The sequence below is a fragment of the Hydra viridissima genome, unplaced genomic scaffold (genome assembly GCF_058129835.1).
Source record: "Hydra viridissima isolate aposymbiotic clone 2 unplaced genomic scaffold, HvirCarnegie_v1 scaffold_11, whole genome shotgun sequence".
NCBI classification, from domain to species: domain Eukaryota; kingdom Metazoa; phylum Cnidaria; class Hydrozoa; order Anthoathecata; family Hydridae; genus Hydra; species Hydra viridissima.
In genome coordinates, this window is record NW_028324310.1 from 2617354 (window position 1) to 2633908 (window position 16555).

Sequence of the window (16555 nt, forward strand, 5' to 3'; positions counted from 1 at the left end):
AAGCGCTATATATATATATATATATATATATATATATATATATATATATATATATATATATATATATATGTAAGCGCTATATATATATATATATATATATATATATATATATATATATATATATATATATATATATATATATATATATATATGTATATATATATATATATATATATATGTTGTTTCTTTAAGTTTTAATTTATTCCAATAAATTGTTCTCTTCCTTGTCAATTCCAAACAAATAACAAGAATCTTCTTTGACGTTTTCAATTTTGGGTCTTAATCTATTTCCTGTCCTGGACCCTCAAAAAACTATTAGGTCGTGCACCAAAGGTCAAATTTATTTAAGTATAAAATACATTTTTTTCAAACTATTTGTAAAACACTGCCTGTGTATCAAGCAGTAAAATAGATAGAGGGGCTTATTGTTATTCATTCATATTATGTTTATTCAAAACTTTAAATAAAATTTTAAAAAAATGCAAACTCTGGGAACTTAAGAACGCAAGGCTCACCAAGACTTTTCTTCAAAAATTTTGAAATGTAGTCAGTGATCTTTGATCAGTGATCTTTCGAAAGCTAAAGTTGTTGGAAATGTTCTATATGAGCAAATTATTTCTAGACAGCATTTTTGTTCTATACCTGATTGCACCCATGGAGTTTCATCAGTTAATCGGTGTTGTAAACCATCTGTTTAAAACACTTCAAGGTATCTGACCGCAAGCAGATTGTTAGTCCGTTCAGTTTAACATTCAGCAAAGTCCATAAAAAGATTTGAAGGTAATGACTGCAGAAAGCTTCTCAACATGCTGATACACTTCAGCTTCTTGCAGAAAACAGTATAACTTTCCAGATCTTTGAAGTCATAAACACTATGAGAAAGTTCAATACAGTTTTTAAAGCATGCTTTAGCACAAAGCTGGATGCGTGATTTGCTAAAAAAATTTATAAATTCCAAAGATCATATTTAGCAATATCAAATGTAAGTGTCACTCCTAAAGTATATGCAAGGTTCCATCACATCGAAAACTTTATTTATCGCAAGAAATCTCGTCTAAGTGTTTATAGTGAACCGGCTGTGGTAACTGCATACCAAGACTTTAACCACCACATGTAGAGGTACAATAGAATTCTAAGCCATTCAGAATATGGGAACAGACTGTCTTGTTAACTGCTACAGTAACCATCTTTAAGAATTGTCATTGTGATTTTGAGAAGGATTTATTCCATAGAGTTTTTGATCTATATTTCTTATTTTATAAACCACATAATGGATTGTAATAAGTATATAAGTGGTAATAAATTAGAGTAAAAAATTTCTTTTTCCTCTAAATTGAAGTTTAGTCTTGTTAAGGTGGTCGTCTAGTAAAAAAATAAAAAATACAATTTGTTGGAAAGTTAATTTTATTTTTCAACATAAAGAAGTTATATTTGTATTTCGAAAAAAAAAAAATTAAAAATAAAAAATTATTTACGTTTTTTAATGCTGAATCAGCAAAAAAAAATGCTTAAAATATTATCTTCTTAAAAAAAAGCGTTCTATCAGTACATTCGTTTTGCATGAAGTTTGGTTTGCATGCAGGATATATATAAAATTAGTATGTGAACCAGTAAAAACTTACAATTTTTTTTAGATCAATAATGGCAGCTCAACGTATTTGGGGAAATTAAAAAAGGGGTAAAATTCAACAAAAACCATCCCATATTTTCTAAAATACTCAAAGAATAATTCAGATTCTGGTTCACATACTAACTTATATACAAATGAACAAACCCTGAAAATTTTTGTGTTTTAAGTCAATATCAATAAATCCTTTTCTTATAGCTCTTAACTTTTTTCTTTTGTTCTTTACAGTAATCGTCGATTTTTTTTGTATATTTTTTACTCTTTTACTATCAAATACTAAAGCACGATTAATAAAATATTTCCCTGGTACTAAATGAAGATTCTTTAAGACATTAGCTGGAGCTAAAAATCCGTCATTAAAGCTTACTACTGATGAAAATGAACCCATTTCTAGTTCATTTTTTGAAACAAAAGTGTTTTTTGGGCATTTCCGCCAGAGAATCTGATTAAATGCTTCGTCAGCATTTTGATTCGTGCATTCTAAGCATCGCGACAAAAGCTCATTGCTACTCAAATCAATAAAATCGTTAGGGTAAGTAATTTTTGAGGTGCAATCTGGGGCCAATGCTATAAACAATTCGAAGTTTTTTTCGAGAAAAAAAATCTTTCGTAAAAACGAAATTTTTCACGTACGAAAAAAAGTTCGTAATCTCGAAGAATTTATCGCTGTTTGTATTTTTTTCGCCCATTGCTATAAAGCATAAAACGCATACGTCACTAAAATTCACGAACTTTTTTTATCCGCAATATATTGTGGTAATATAATAGTAATTTTTATTGTAAATTTTATTTAGTAGGCCTACTTAATAAATTTTATTAGTCATTAAGTATGCTGTGCTGTCTATTCTATTTATATGAATATTTTTACATTCTAGTATTTGGTGTTTAAAAAAATTGTTTAAAATTAAAGTAGAAACATGGATTTAATTTTTTCGGATGAAGACTTACATTTCGAAGTTGATGAAAATGAGCTTCGCCACCGATTGCCTCGAGAGGTTGGTGTTTAAAACATTACTTAAAATTAATAAATTTTGATGTTTTTTTTTAATGATTTTTTATCGAACAAAATCAGAAATCATACTAAATATGCGCAGAAATTATATTTTTGTTTTGTTTTTCAATTTCATTTTAGTTTAATGGTCGCTTTTTTAACGAAGATGTTTCTGACAACGTTTTTCGAGAACAGTATCGAGTACCAAGAGCTGTATTAGATTTTTTAGAAACTAGGCTTAAAGATGATTTGCAACATTATACTAAGCGAAATAAAAGCATTTCAGTACGTTTCCAGATAATGGTATTTCTTCATTTTATTGGCACAAATGTTTTTTTTCATGTTCTCAGAGACTGTCATGGAATCTCTACCAACACAATTTATCGTATTATACACAGTGTAGGAGAAGCTATTTTCAATGTTAGTGTATTAAGTTAATAAAACTATTGAAAGTTTTACAATGTCATATAAAGTTGCTTATTATTTTTATTTTAGTGTGAAAATTAAAAACTAAGTTTAGTAAAGAGAAAAATTGTTATCTTATAAGATTAGATTCGACAAGAGATCATAAAATGGCCGAATGATTGCTCCACTCTTCCACAAAAGTTTATGGAAATCGGAGGTTTTCCGTGCGTATGTGGTGTTCTGGATGGGTCTCATATACTCCTTTCTAACCCTCCTCAAGCAGATGAAGATTCTCTAATCAATCGCCATCATGTCCATAGCATAAATGCAATGGCAGTATGTGGACCCGACACGTCCATATTTTATGCATCGACCAACAGTCCAGGAAGGTGGCATGATGCACATGTAAGCCTGTCACTAAGTTATATTTTACAACTGTTAGTTCACTAATGCTGGGTATTCAACTAGTACGTGACATTCTTCGGTATGTTCATATTGAACATACTATTTGAACTATTATGATTGCTAATTAAAATGTAACTTAGACTAACTAATATAATGTATTATAATGTAACTTACAGTAAATTTAAATATTGTGATTTTACTACTATTAGGTTCTAAGAAATTGTAACCTATGGAACAAGTTTGAAATTGGAGAGCTTCCATTTAATGGAGCTGTAATTTTGGCTGACTCTGCGTACCCATGTCGAGAATGGTTAATTCCACCTTTTCCTGGTGATCCAGACGGAGCTCAAAAACGTTTCAACAAAGCACAGAGAAAAACTAGAAACATAATTGAGCGATGTTTTGGCATTGTCAAAAACAGGTTTTATGCTTTGAAAACTGGAATTCGTTTGCATAAGGTCGAAGATGCCTCTAAGCTTATCATGTGTGGATTTGTTATCCATAACTTGTGTATTCAACATGGAGACAACGGTAATGACTTTGAAGAACGCGAAGAAGAACAAGCTGATGAAAATCTAGCTCAAGAAAATCAGAATGATGGAGCTTTGAATAGACGATTACAGCTACTTAACTACTTTACTTAAAAGTATTGTTTAAAAATTCATATACAATTTGCTCTAGAGCATAGGATCTATCAAAATAGTTTGGACATGGATCATAGATTTGTGCCTAAATTAGTTGAATTAAAATTGGAAAAAAATTCACACAATGACTTTTTAATAAATGCAAGAAATTTTTATAAAATATTAGACCATAAAAATATATGTTTATATCTGTTTTTATATAGTATGTGTATTTTGTTTTTTTATAGAACACGCTTAAAAAAAAATTAGGAGATTTGTTAGCTTTTGTTGTTAGGAGCAATTCTTATTAAGAGTATTTTAAAAAGGTAAAAAATGCTTAATAGCATAAAATTAAGATATGATCGTATTAATATTAAACTAGATTACAAAATAAATTTAAAATATGAAAGATATTGTTTTGTTTAAATTTTAAAATCAACCACTAGCCAATGCAATACCTTATATATAGTTATATATAGTTGTGATGCTTGTATCTATTTCACATCGCAACAGCATTGGTCTTAATGTTTGTGTGAAGTTTTACAGAACTTATTACTGTAAGGTAATGGTGATAAAAAAAAATGAAATAACAAGAACAATTTCAGGTTGAAGTTATATTTTTATTGTTACTAAAAAATGTAATTGGTCATGGCTTTACAGTTAAATACCTTCAAGGTGAATGTTTAAATATAGTTATACAAATTTTTCCAAATTTAACATAAAATTATGATGTAGCTCTTCTCTTAATGCTCAAGAATTTCCTCCTAAAACAAAAAAAAATTGTTAATGATAAAGTTATACTAAATACAAGCTACAAGTTATACTAAATACAAAAAATTTGTTAATGATAAAGTCATACTAAATATTATTACAAATTAATTTTAAAATACCGTTTCTGTATTTACAAAATGTTGCTGGTTTGAAGGTTGCAATTTCTCATTCATTAGCTTTGTTGCTGTTGTGTAATATATTGTTAAAGCCTTTTCTTTTCGAATTTGCTGTTGTCTGAGAGCAACGTCCAATTTCAGAAGTTTTACTCTTAATTCTTGTTCTTTTTTTAATCTTTCTTTTTCTAACCGTAAAACACTTACTTTCAATTTTTTAAAACTTCCATCTACCAGGAGACTTTCTCTAGCTTGTTTTCTTTTTAATTTTTTTAATGCCCCCCTTGATGGTTTATTTTGAATTGAATCTAAAATTTAATTCTAGGTGTCAAAACAAGATCAGTTAACTAAAATAATAAGAAAGGTGGTTTAGATTCCTTTAAAAATAAGAAGTTTTTAATGGTTTTGGAAATACTAGTTGTGTAAAAATTAAGCACAAATTGATGTTGTCTGTTATATAATTATAAGTCTAAAACCTACAATTAACTAAATTAAACAACTGAGATTTAAAAAAAATTAATTTATAAATTGCATTACCTTGAAGTATCTGACAACTGTCACTAACAAAAGTGGTATTGTCTAAATTAGGGGAGGACATACAATCAAATCTTGCATCTAATATAAACAATCAATTAACTCTATAAACTATAGAAATATATATATATATATATATATATATATATATATATATATATATATATATATATATATATATATATATATATATATATATATATATATATATATATGTGTGTGTGTATTTTATAACACAACTAGTCTTAACCAACAAAGAAAAATATACCAGACATAGACGAAATAAAAGAAGCTGTATCAGAAGATTGTTTCAAAGTAAAGTTTACTTCTTTACTTGATGAAGAAAGGGTGGCAGTGGGAGTGGAAAGTTGGTTGGGAGTGGATGACAATGCATCATCTGTTGTACAAAAAGAGATATTAAAATCAGGAACATCGATTCCAGATACATTTATTGACTTCCTGTCAATAATGTCTAAAACAACATTATCTAATTCTGTTAGTTGTCTCCCTGCAGCACCTTAAAAAAAAAAAATTATATATATATATTTGTATATATAATATATATATACAAAAATATTTAATTATATATATATATATATATATATATATATATATATATATATATATATATATATATATATATATATATATATATATATATATACATATACACACACAGACATATATAAATATATATATATATAACAAAACTATACCTGTTTTTAGACTCTTAGCAAAATTTTGCATTGTAGCTCTTTGCAAATAATCCCACTCTCTACTATGTAGCTGATTGATATCTTCAATTTTTGCCCCTAAACTATTTAAATGTGACATTATGTCTTCCCAAATTCTATTTCTATGCCTCATAGTAATAGATGGACCTAAAAGTAGATGAAATAAATAATCAATATATAGTATAATATAGTCTTATATAGTAAAATACTAAATATTCTATAATAATATATTATTTTATAATAGGAATCATACCTAAAAAAGCTTACCTATATATACATATATATATATATATATATATATATATATATATATATATATATATATATATATATATATATATATATATATATATATATATATATATATATATAAAATATAATGCAATTATACATATTTTTATTTAAATAGTTTGCTAATTAAAACATACCAAGCTTCCCAAGAAGAACCTCTTTGTTTTCTCTAATCTTTATTGCTAGTATCATTTTAAGTTCTTTAGACAGCATTTTATTTTGTTGTGTATTTGTGTATTATTTTTTTGTGTATTTGTGTATTATATGGCATATTTGTTGACTATTTATACTTTTCTTTAGTCAAACATTATGAAAAATTTGTTTAACCAAAATTACTATCGAAAACCTAACAAGGAAAAACAACAAGGAACTGAATAATCGATTAAATGCAGATTTTAAGTAATTAGTTTATTATGGAGTTACCAAAATCCTTTTCAGTTTTATCTATAAAATATCTACATAAAAACACAAACAAAGAATGTTCAATGATTTTGAAACGCTAACGTTGTTCCAGCAATGGCCGCCAAAAATCACGAAGAAAATATCTAAAATTGAGATCAAAAATCTATCTGAAGTTTTTTTTCGAAAAAACGCATTTTTTATCTGAAAAGGCGATTCCCTTGTTCGTTTATAGCATTGGATTTAAAAACGAAGTTTTTATCTTAAAAACGGAATTTTTTGAATGTTTATAGCAATGGACTTTTTTTTTCTTCGCTTTTTACGGTAAAAACTTCGTGTTTTACGGAAAAAACTTCGTTTTTTATGTTTATAGCATTGGCCCCAGGACAAATACCGTTTTTAATATTGATTTTTTATATAAGGAAAAAATGGGTTGTTTTTTTCATCCTCGAGACTTTTTTTGTCCAGAAACTCTATTTTTCTATTAGTATGTTGGTTCCCACTAAATTTTCTTTTTAATTTCTTTCTTTGTTTATTATTTTTATTAGCCATCTAAAAAAAGTTCATTAACCCCTTCGTACACAATGTGTACAAACGTACACACTTCATCATGTTTATTTTTTACTATAAAGCTTAAGCAAAATAATAATTGAAACACGATGCATACATTAGTGCACACCAGTCCTACCTTCGTGTAGTTTGTCTTCTTTAAGTAAGATTTCTGTATCTAGATATTTCAACATGGCGTTGCAAGGCAAAAAAATACTTCGTGGTAAGTTTTTTCTTTATTATAGTTTGAGAATTATAAATTATCTCAAGTCAAATTTTGTATCAGATGTATTTAATAATATGTTTATAATTGCATACACATAAGTTAAAAATATAACAGGTGACTATTCTTTGCTGAAAAATTTTTTTTATAATACTGTGTACATTTGTACACACTGTGTGTTAATTGCAATGAGAAGAGAGAATAGTAAAACTAGTAAGGTGAAACTCAACATTGAATTTCTTTTTGTGTGATTGTCGTGAGTTAATAATTGCATGTGTGTATATATATTTCTTTAAATCTCAGATACAAAATGTGTTTTGTTTAATAGTTTAGCTGTTCATTTAACACCAAAAGGTTGTATTAGAATCATTAAAAATGAAATATTTTATTTATTTAAGTCTACCTACTGAAGCTAATGCCCCTGCCTTTGTGTTTGTATAATCAAACATTTGTTTTAAGCCTGTCATTTTTATTTTGTTACTAAGTTTTATCAAATTGATTTTATAATCAAAGATAAATAAGTATAATATGTTAAATATATTTTCAGATAATCCACGAAGGCGGTTTACAGTTGAAGATATGTTGCAGCATCTTGATGACTCGGAATTTGAATTATCAGATTCTGATGACTCAGGGGATGAGACCTTTAACCCTTCTGCTGCTGATATGCTGACTGATAAAATTGAGGATCAAATTGAAAAACCAGATGAAGATGATCAGCCTGGCACATCTGTGAACAGTGAGAACAAAAGAGAAAAAAAGACTCAGATCAAGTGGCAGTCTCTTCGAGGTGCATTTGAAAGCAGCTCAGAATGGCTGGACAATTTGAACTTGGGAGATGGCTTACTTTCGCCATCCTCATATTTTTTTAATTACTTTAAACCATAAATATTTGAAACATTTGCTGAACAAACAAATATTTATCATCTACGCCAAACTGGTAAAACTCTAAATACTACAACAGCTGAAATTCAGAAATTTTTTGGTATCACAATAGTAATGGCAAACTTAGGTTTTCCCAGAATAAGGATGTACTGGTAAAGAGCAACTAGAGTAAATGCAGTGGCAGATGTAATGCCTATAAACCGGTATTTACAGCTGCGAAACAGCATTCATATCAATGCCGATCCTAATCCAGAACAAGGAACAAATAAATTCTGGAAAGTTCAGCCTCTGATAAACACAGCACGTTCTCGCTGTCTCAAGATACCAAGAGAAGAGTACAACTCTGTGGATGAGCAGATGATCCCTTTCACTGGTAGAATACCTGCTAAACAGTACATCAAAGGAAAGTCGAATCCAGTAGGGGTAAAAAACTTTGTTGTCTGTGGCACCTCTGGTAGGGCAGTTGGTTTGGAACTATATCAGGGTGCAGGTACAGGCATATCAGAAGAGTACAAACACCTGGGACTTGATGCTTCTATTGTCCTAAGATTGTCAGAAACTATTCCAAAACATAAAAACTACAAGCTCTGTTTTGATAATTACTTTACTGGCATGATCCTAATTAGACAGCTAAAAATGTTAGGGATTCAGTTCCTAGGTGTTGTTAAATCCAACAGATTAATGGGGTGTCCGTTAAAATCTGAAAAAGAAATGAAGAAGGGTGGACGTGGATTAAGCGACTGCAAAGTCTCATGAAATTATTCGTTGGTAAAAAACTGAAAAACATTTTGTTCTTTTTCTGTATTGATTTGGTAATGTTGTGAGGTAACTACATGACATAAATATTTTTATATCTTTAAAAGAAAGGTTAAAAAATGAATTATTAATTTGTTTCAGCTTTTTGAGTTTTTTTGTAAGGATTTCTTTTGATATAATATTGTCTACAAAAACCTTTACAGCAAGATTGATACACGCTGTGTACAAATGTACACATGCCCTATTTTGAATAATTGATGAAATATTTTAACAAAACTTTATATACCCCATAAGGAGGCCTAGTACATTATTTTTATTTCAAAAAAAAATTTTTTAAACACATTCCATGTGCCCGTGTACGAAGGGGTTAATAAAATGTCACATAAAGGTTTTAGATAAAACTAAACACACCATGCTTTACTAACAAAACAAATAGTTTGGTTAGATGTTAATATTGAAGTTCCGTATATTTTAAGGCTCAGTTTACACTATAACAGAGCTTAAGTTTCTGCTTTCTTAAGAAAGTTTTTATTATAAATTTTGGTTAATAATTTTGGCCCCAAACAACCAAAAACATTGTTGCTAAGGGCGTTGCTGAGGGAAAAATTTTACGCATGTCTTTAAAATAAGTAAATTTTAAAAAAATTTAATTAAAAAATATGTGAAAAAGTATATATTTTCAGAAAGAGCACAAATTTCTCTTTTAAACCAAAAACAAAAGTTTGTTTTTTTAATATTTTTTTGCGAGACGACCACCTTAAAATTAAATATTTATAATGTGGTTGGTATAAATGTTCAAAAATTACAAATTGAACAACCATTTTTTTAAATTATTTTTGTAAATTTGAAGTTTAATTTTTATTTTTTCATAATTATCAAGAAAATGATTATCATTTATTGTTTTTTTCTTCTTAATATGGTTTAATCACTTGTTTCCTTTTGACTGAAGAAGACATAAAATATGAATCATAGGCAACTTGTCATTTGTTAGGCTGTAATTTAGTCTTTTCTTAATGTTAAACATACAATGCTCTGGTATACCTATTTGAGAAGATTTGTTTTTTTGTTTTTTTTTGCCATTTGGTTTGTGAACCTTTATTCTACATGTTGAGAAATTTTCTATAAAATAATAATGAAATTTTCTATAAAATAAAAATAAAATTTTTCTATAAAATAAAAAAAATTTGATATGCTTATGAGTCCTTTGAAAAGCAAAAATAAAAAACAAAAAGTCATTTTTTTCCGTCGGATATTTTAACTAGATTTTACAATTGAATCGATGTAAACAAAAACGTTCTAAGTCATAAAAACTACTTAATGACTTAGAACTAGTGAACGGAAACTTTCGGCTTCGGCCGAAGCCGAAACCGAAATTTCTGCGACAGCAATTTTTTACTTTTCCTGTTTCGGCCGAAATTTCGGTTCAAACCACAACCGAAATGAACCGAAACTTTTATAAGATTTTTTTTATAGTCTAGATAACTTTTTTTTAATTTAGAGTGGGATCATGACGATTTCCTAATTTTAATCGTTTGTTAGTAAATCAATTTTTAACTATAACAATTGTAGAAATTTTAATTGAAGTCACGTTACATAATTGATTCAAGTTACTATTCTCAAATCATTCTTTAAATAAGTTAACATTTAAGTTAAGTAACCAAAATCAATAATTTAATCAAAGTTTCTCAGTGCTAAATTTTACAATGGAAAATAATCGAAAGAAAAGCTATTTGTGGAATCATTTTACCGTAACAGCCAGTGATTCCAAATACGCAACTTGCAATATCTGGAATTTGAAAATATCTCGTGGATCCCACAATCCAAAACTTCAATCACTTAGCGGACTTTCATCACATTTAAGAAGTCGGCATCCACAGCTTACTCTAAAAAATCTCCTAACTGAAAAAGCAATACTCACAACTACCGACAATCCTGAAAATATACCAACTTCAGATCAGCTTGAGCCTCTTACAATTAAAAAAAGAACAATACCTTTATTTGACATCAGATCAAAACGCCAGAGGACTGAAATGCTGCAATTTACAATGCCTGGCTGGGTTGACAATATCTCAAAAATTGATTCAAATTCCGAAGAAGGTCTTAAGTTTCATAGATCTATATTTGAAATGATTATCCTCGACTTACAGCCTTGGTCAATTGTGAATAATCCGGGATTTTTACGCCATCATGCACTTTTTACACCACACTTTGACATTGGAAGTGAGAAATACTACCGAAGCATGCTCAATCCAGCCTATGAAAAGATTAAGCTTGCAACGAAAGTTATGCTTAACGAAAAAAATGCTGAAACTATCTCCATCTCTCTGGACGCTTGGTCATCCTTTCATCATAAGTACTTGGGCATGATGGCACACTTCATTTCAGACAAATGGGAGCGGATCAAATTCTGCCTGTCATGTTCCAAGTTTGATGAAAAACATACTGCTTCAAACATTTTTCAAAGACTTGAGAATGTTGTGAAAGAGTGGGAGCTAAAGGACAAGATCACATTCTGCTTAAGAGACAATGCTGCAAATATAAAAGCAGCTTTCAAAGAACCACAGTGTGTTTACAAGTCTGCTGGGTGTCTAAATCATTCACTTCAACTAGTGATTAAAAAAGAACTTTTTTCACTCCAGAGTGCTGTAAACTTGATAGAAAAATGTCGAAAGCTTTGCACTCATGCTTCTTTTTCAAATTCCTTCTTTGCTGAGCTTTACAAACAACAAGAGGTTCAAATGAACAATTTTGACAGGCTCGGACTCAAAAATGATGTCCCAACACGCTGGAATTCAACATATTACATGCTTGAAAGAATTCTGTACTTGAAATCAGCAATTGCTACCACGCTGCTAATCCGTCCTTCCAGCGGCATTGAGTTCACTGTACAGGATTGGAACCTGTGTGAAAAGCTGGTACACATTTTAGCGATTTTCGAAGAAGCCACCAAATTGCTCTCTGGAAAGGATGCTTGCATCAGTGCATGTATTCCAATTGTGACAACTATCCTGAAATCATTCGAAGTTCCCTCTGATGACGAAGAAGTGATTGGCATGAAAAATGCTTTAAAGAAAGCAATGGAGGCACGTTTTTTTGATTTAGAAACCATTGATCATTTTGCAATAGCAACACTTCTTGATCCCAGATACAAGCACCACTTCTTTAGATCCCAGCCTTTCAAGCTGCAAAAAAACAAGTTCTTTTGGAATTAGGCAGTTCCATTTTGAGCCAAAATGAAACTACTCCTGTGATGAAAACTAAGTCTATTGAGAACACTGGGTTTTCTTCAATGATGCAAAATATAATTGCACAGTCACAAAATACAAGGTCCAAAAATCCAACTTCCAAATTAGCAAAGGAAGTTTTAAACGACTACTTAGAAAGCCCAACATCTTCATGCTGTTTAGAGTTTTGGAAAGAGTATGAAGAAAAAACAACATTAAAAGCAAAGTTTGGTTTGGCAAAAATGGCAAAGAGATTCCTTACACCTCCACCAACATCTACCGAAGTTGAAAGGTTGTTTTCAACTGCAAAAGTCTGTTTCTTTCAAATGAAAGAAACAGACTTTTGCCAGAAAACATGGAAAAAATTTTATTCTGTAGAGAAAATATTTCAATTGTTAACTTTAATTATTAAAATGTCTTGACATATTCTACTTTTTTTTTTTGACATATTATAGTTTTTATCAAATTATGTTACATGGTGATTGCTTAGATATACGTAAAATAGTTTTTTTGCTTTAATTTGGTGATCATAAAAGGTTTAGGGATTTTTAACTTTTTTTTTCAAATTTCGGCTGTTTCGGTTTCGGCTTCGGCCGAAATTTCAATTTCGGCTTCGGCTACGGCTTTACTGAACTGAAATTTCGGTACTTTCGGTTTCGGCTCAAATTTCGGTTTCGGTCGATCACTACTTAGAACGCTTTTGTTTACATCGATTCAATTTATACATGGGCGCCGCACAGTGGGCCAGTAGGTGGACAAAATGGGAAAAATTTTAGTTGTCTAATCTTGAAAACCTATTTAATTTTAGTATCTACATATATTAGGAGAAATCTATTGATAATTTATTTATATTAAATCCCTTAGTTACCAGGACTCTAAGCATTTGAATATTGAGATAAAAAAAAAAAAAAAAAATTATAAATAAGTAATTAACGGTGACATCAACGTTGTGTTATATTTCAATTACATCTACGTTTTTGAAACGAAAAAATAGTACATGTTATTCTAGAGTATTTAGAGATAAGAAAAACCAATTTGTGAAATAAATTTGTCATAGCATGTTATCTCAGTTATACTTTGAAAATCACAGATTAAAAAAAAAAATTTCTTAAGAAACTTATTTTTTGCCGCACAATAACTAATAATTACCACAATTTGCCATGTGTTGTCTTATATTTATTTGAGCTATATGATGCTTCAATCGAGTTTTAATTGATTGCTCGTCCCCTTAAATCCCCGTTCAGATTTTATGTATGTCTTAACTTGGTTGCTATGGTACTAAATTTTGCATAGCAACAACTCATTTTTACATTAACGTTGTTTTAACAGTATTTTACTTGCGCTAAATACACAATATTGGGGGTTTGTATTAAAATGAGATTCACAATTCTTATGAGGTTAACTTTTTTTGGTTAATATGGATACCTTACTTTGCATAACATAGCAACAACATATTTTCGGTAGTTGTTAGTAATTTAATTACTAACACTGACAGTAATTTAATTACTTTTAATTTTAATTACTAACACTTGTAGTAACTTAATTACTAACAAGTATTAGTAGTCCAGGCGGCATATATATTATAACATTTTACTTTTAGATACAAAATACTTGTTACAATAATTATTTAGATATGGTTTTGTTAAACTTAGACATTCATAATTTTCTCCAAAAAAACAATCTTAGTATTTCAAAACAAAATATTACTGAAGATATATTAAAATTTATTCAGCCAAAATTTGATGATTTTAAAGACGTTGATTTTAGACATGCTGTTCAACGATTTGTTTACTTGTATAAAAAAAAGTGGAAATCTGCAAACTATACTGTGAAAAATTTTGAAAAGAAGTTTGTGAACTGGCTTAATGAATATTTAATTGTCAGAAAAAAAGACAATGAACCAACTGCAAGTAGACGTGGTCGAAAACCAGTTGCATTTGATAATAGTTCTAATAAAACTAAAAAACGGCGTGTATCTTGTTTAATTGAATCTCATTCATCCAATGAATTATTTTTTGCTGCTAATAAAAAATTTAGAGATGAATCTGTTGTTATTGCTGCCAAGAATGTTTTAAATATATCAAATACAGATAAAGCAACTAAATATTCAGCAGACGAAGCACTGGCTTTAATAATTGATGCAAGTCTGACAAAAGCTTCCTATCAATTGATTAGAAGCGAAGCCTTGGAGAAAGAATATAACATCTACCCCGCTTACAATGATGTCAGAGATGCAAAATTGAAATGTTATCCTGCAAACATAACAGTGGAGGACTATTCAGCTTCAGTTCCTTTAAAAGATTTAATGACTCATACTTTGCAAAGAATCTGTGCAGTTCAGGAACCTGTGCTAAGGCACTTGATATTGAACGACAAAGCAATAAAAACAATGACACTAACGTGTAAGGCTGGTTTTGATGGTGCTACTGGCCAAAGCATTTATAAACAAGTTTTATCAGAACCCGACATTAACAGAGATTTAAAGCGTGAAGAATCATTATTTATTACTTGTCTTGTCCCATTGGATTTGACTGGATTTAACAACAGCAACGAAAAGGTGCCTATTTGGAGAAATCAAAAGTCGTCCTCCACAGCCTATTCTAGACCCATAAGATTTGCATACAAAATGTAATCCAAGGAATCTGAGATTGAAGAAGATCAGTACATTAAAAGTGAGATAGAAAGCTTGGGTATGATTTTATTAGAGGTTTGCGGATCTTCTATTGAAGTGAATTGTATTATTGAACTTACAATGATTGATGGGAAGGTTCAAACAATATTATCTGAAAAAAATAACTCATACCAATGCTGTTCAGTGTGTGGTGTCTCTCCAAAAAATATGAATAGTCTTGATATCCTTAATATAGATTATACTAACAGAGAGTTCAAATATGGTCTTTCCAGTCTTCATGCATGGATTCGATTTTTTGAGATGTTATTGCACATTGCATATAAAAAAGAAACAAGAAAGTGGCAAGCAAGATCTAAAGAACACAAAGAAAAGGCATCTGTAGCTAAACAAAAGATTCAGACTGATTTTATGAACAAAATGGGACTTGTTGTTGATTTCCCTAAAAGTGGTGGTTCTGGAACAAGTAATGATGGCAATACCTCAAGGCGTGCTTTTGCAGCATATGAACAAACAGCTGAAATTCTAGGTATTGACCAAAACCTTATATTCAGATTTTACATTATCTTGGTAACGCTCTCTTCAGGATATGAAATAGACTGCTTAAAGTTCAAGGATTATTGTTTTGACACTTTTAGACTATATGTGTCCCTTTATCCATGGTATTACATGGCTCAATCAGTTCACAAAGTATTGATACATGGACATGACATAATTAAAAGCCTTACATTACCCATCGGACTTATGTCAGAGGAAGCTCAAGAGGCTAGAAATAAAGACTTTAAATCTTATCGCGAAAATTTCAGCCGAAAAACATCCAGAAAAGCAACAAATACTGATCTTATCAATAGACTCCTAGTTTCCAGTGATCCTGTTATTTCATCATTGCGTAAATCAACATCACACCAAACAAATCATAAAGCATTTCCTTCAGATGTTTTACAATTACTTAAACAATCTTCAAACGATATTATTGTTTTATAATTTTTTGATGTAATTTAAAATTGATAACGTTTTCTTGCACTATTTTTTGCTTTTATTATTCCTAAAACATTATTTACCTAAATACTCAATTTTTATTCAATATAGGTGGGTCAAAAATCCGATAAGATATTCAAATATCAATTTACCACTTTGTAACTAAGGAAAGTATCCGATAACTAAGCAATATAAGTATCCATAACAACTAAATTTAAAAAATTATCACTTTTGTAAGAAGTGTGATCTCATATTGGTACTCATGCCAAATTTAGTGAATATAGCACTTATAAAATATATGCAGATAACAAAAGTAGGTTGTTGCTAAGCAAAATAAAGGTATCCATAGCAACGAAATAAAAAAATATTACCTTCATAAAAAGCGCAGACATCATATTAGTACTCATACTAATTTTAG

At 29.5% G+C, this 16555-nt stretch overlaps 4 protein-coding genes across 9 annotated transcripts; 3 read left to right on the top strand and 1 right to left on the bottom strand.

The window, feature by feature from the left end:
• Positions 1–4650: 4650 nt before the first annotated feature.
• LOC149881689 (uncharacterized) lies at positions 4651–7109 on the bottom strand. Of its 6 annotated transcripts, none has more exons than XR_016445218.1 (6): positions 6632–7109; positions 6186–6350; positions 5796–5986; positions 5473–5514; positions 4942–5243; positions 4651–4815 (listed from the first exon to the last, which is right to left on the bottom strand). XR_016445218.1 is itself a non-coding variant. In XM_090067534.1 (6 exons), the coding sequence occupies exons 1-6, from the start codon at positions 6705–6707 to the stop codon at positions 4795–4797; spliced, it is 891 nt and encodes a 296-aa protein (XP_089923660.1). In that variant the 5' UTR covers positions 6708–7104; the 3' UTR covers positions 4651–4794. The 6 variants fall into 6 exon arrangements, 4 of the variants coding, with proteins under 4 accessions (XP_089923660.1, XP_089923661.1, XP_089923662.1 ...); XM_090067534.1 differs by having other exon boundaries at positions 5473–5550; positions 5738–5986; positions 6632–7104; XM_090067535.1 differs by having other exon boundaries at positions 5738–5986; positions 6632–7081.
• Positions 7110–7453: 344 nt separating this feature from the next.
• LOC149881690 (uncharacterized) lies at positions 7454–8558 on the top strand. The gene is made up of 2 exons (XM_090067538.1): positions 7454–7665; positions 8213–8558. The coding sequence occupies exons 1-2, from the start codon at positions 7635–7637 to the stop codon at positions 8551–8553; spliced, it is 372 nt and encodes a 123-aa protein (XP_089923664.1). The 5' UTR covers positions 7454–7634; the 3' UTR covers positions 8554–8558.
• A 2451-nt stretch (positions 8559–11009) lies between these two features.
• Positions 11010–13049, top strand: LOC149881691 (zinc finger BED domain-containing protein 4-like). Its single transcript, XM_090065832.1, has 3 exons — positions 11010–12389; positions 12473–12822; positions 12986–13049. Exons 1-3 carry the CDS (start codon positions 11010–11012, stop codon positions 13047–13049), a joined length of 1794 nt encoding a protein of 597 aa, XP_089921958.1.
• Positions 13050–14106: 1057 nt separating this feature from the next.
• On the top strand, positions 14107–15162 carry LOC149881692 (uncharacterized). The gene has a single exon (XM_090067532.1). The coding sequence runs from the start codon at positions 14164–14166 to the stop codon at positions 15160–15162; it is 999 nt and encodes a 332-aa protein (XP_089923658.1). The 5' UTR covers positions 14107–14163.
• Positions 15163–16555: the final 1393 nt, after the last annotated feature.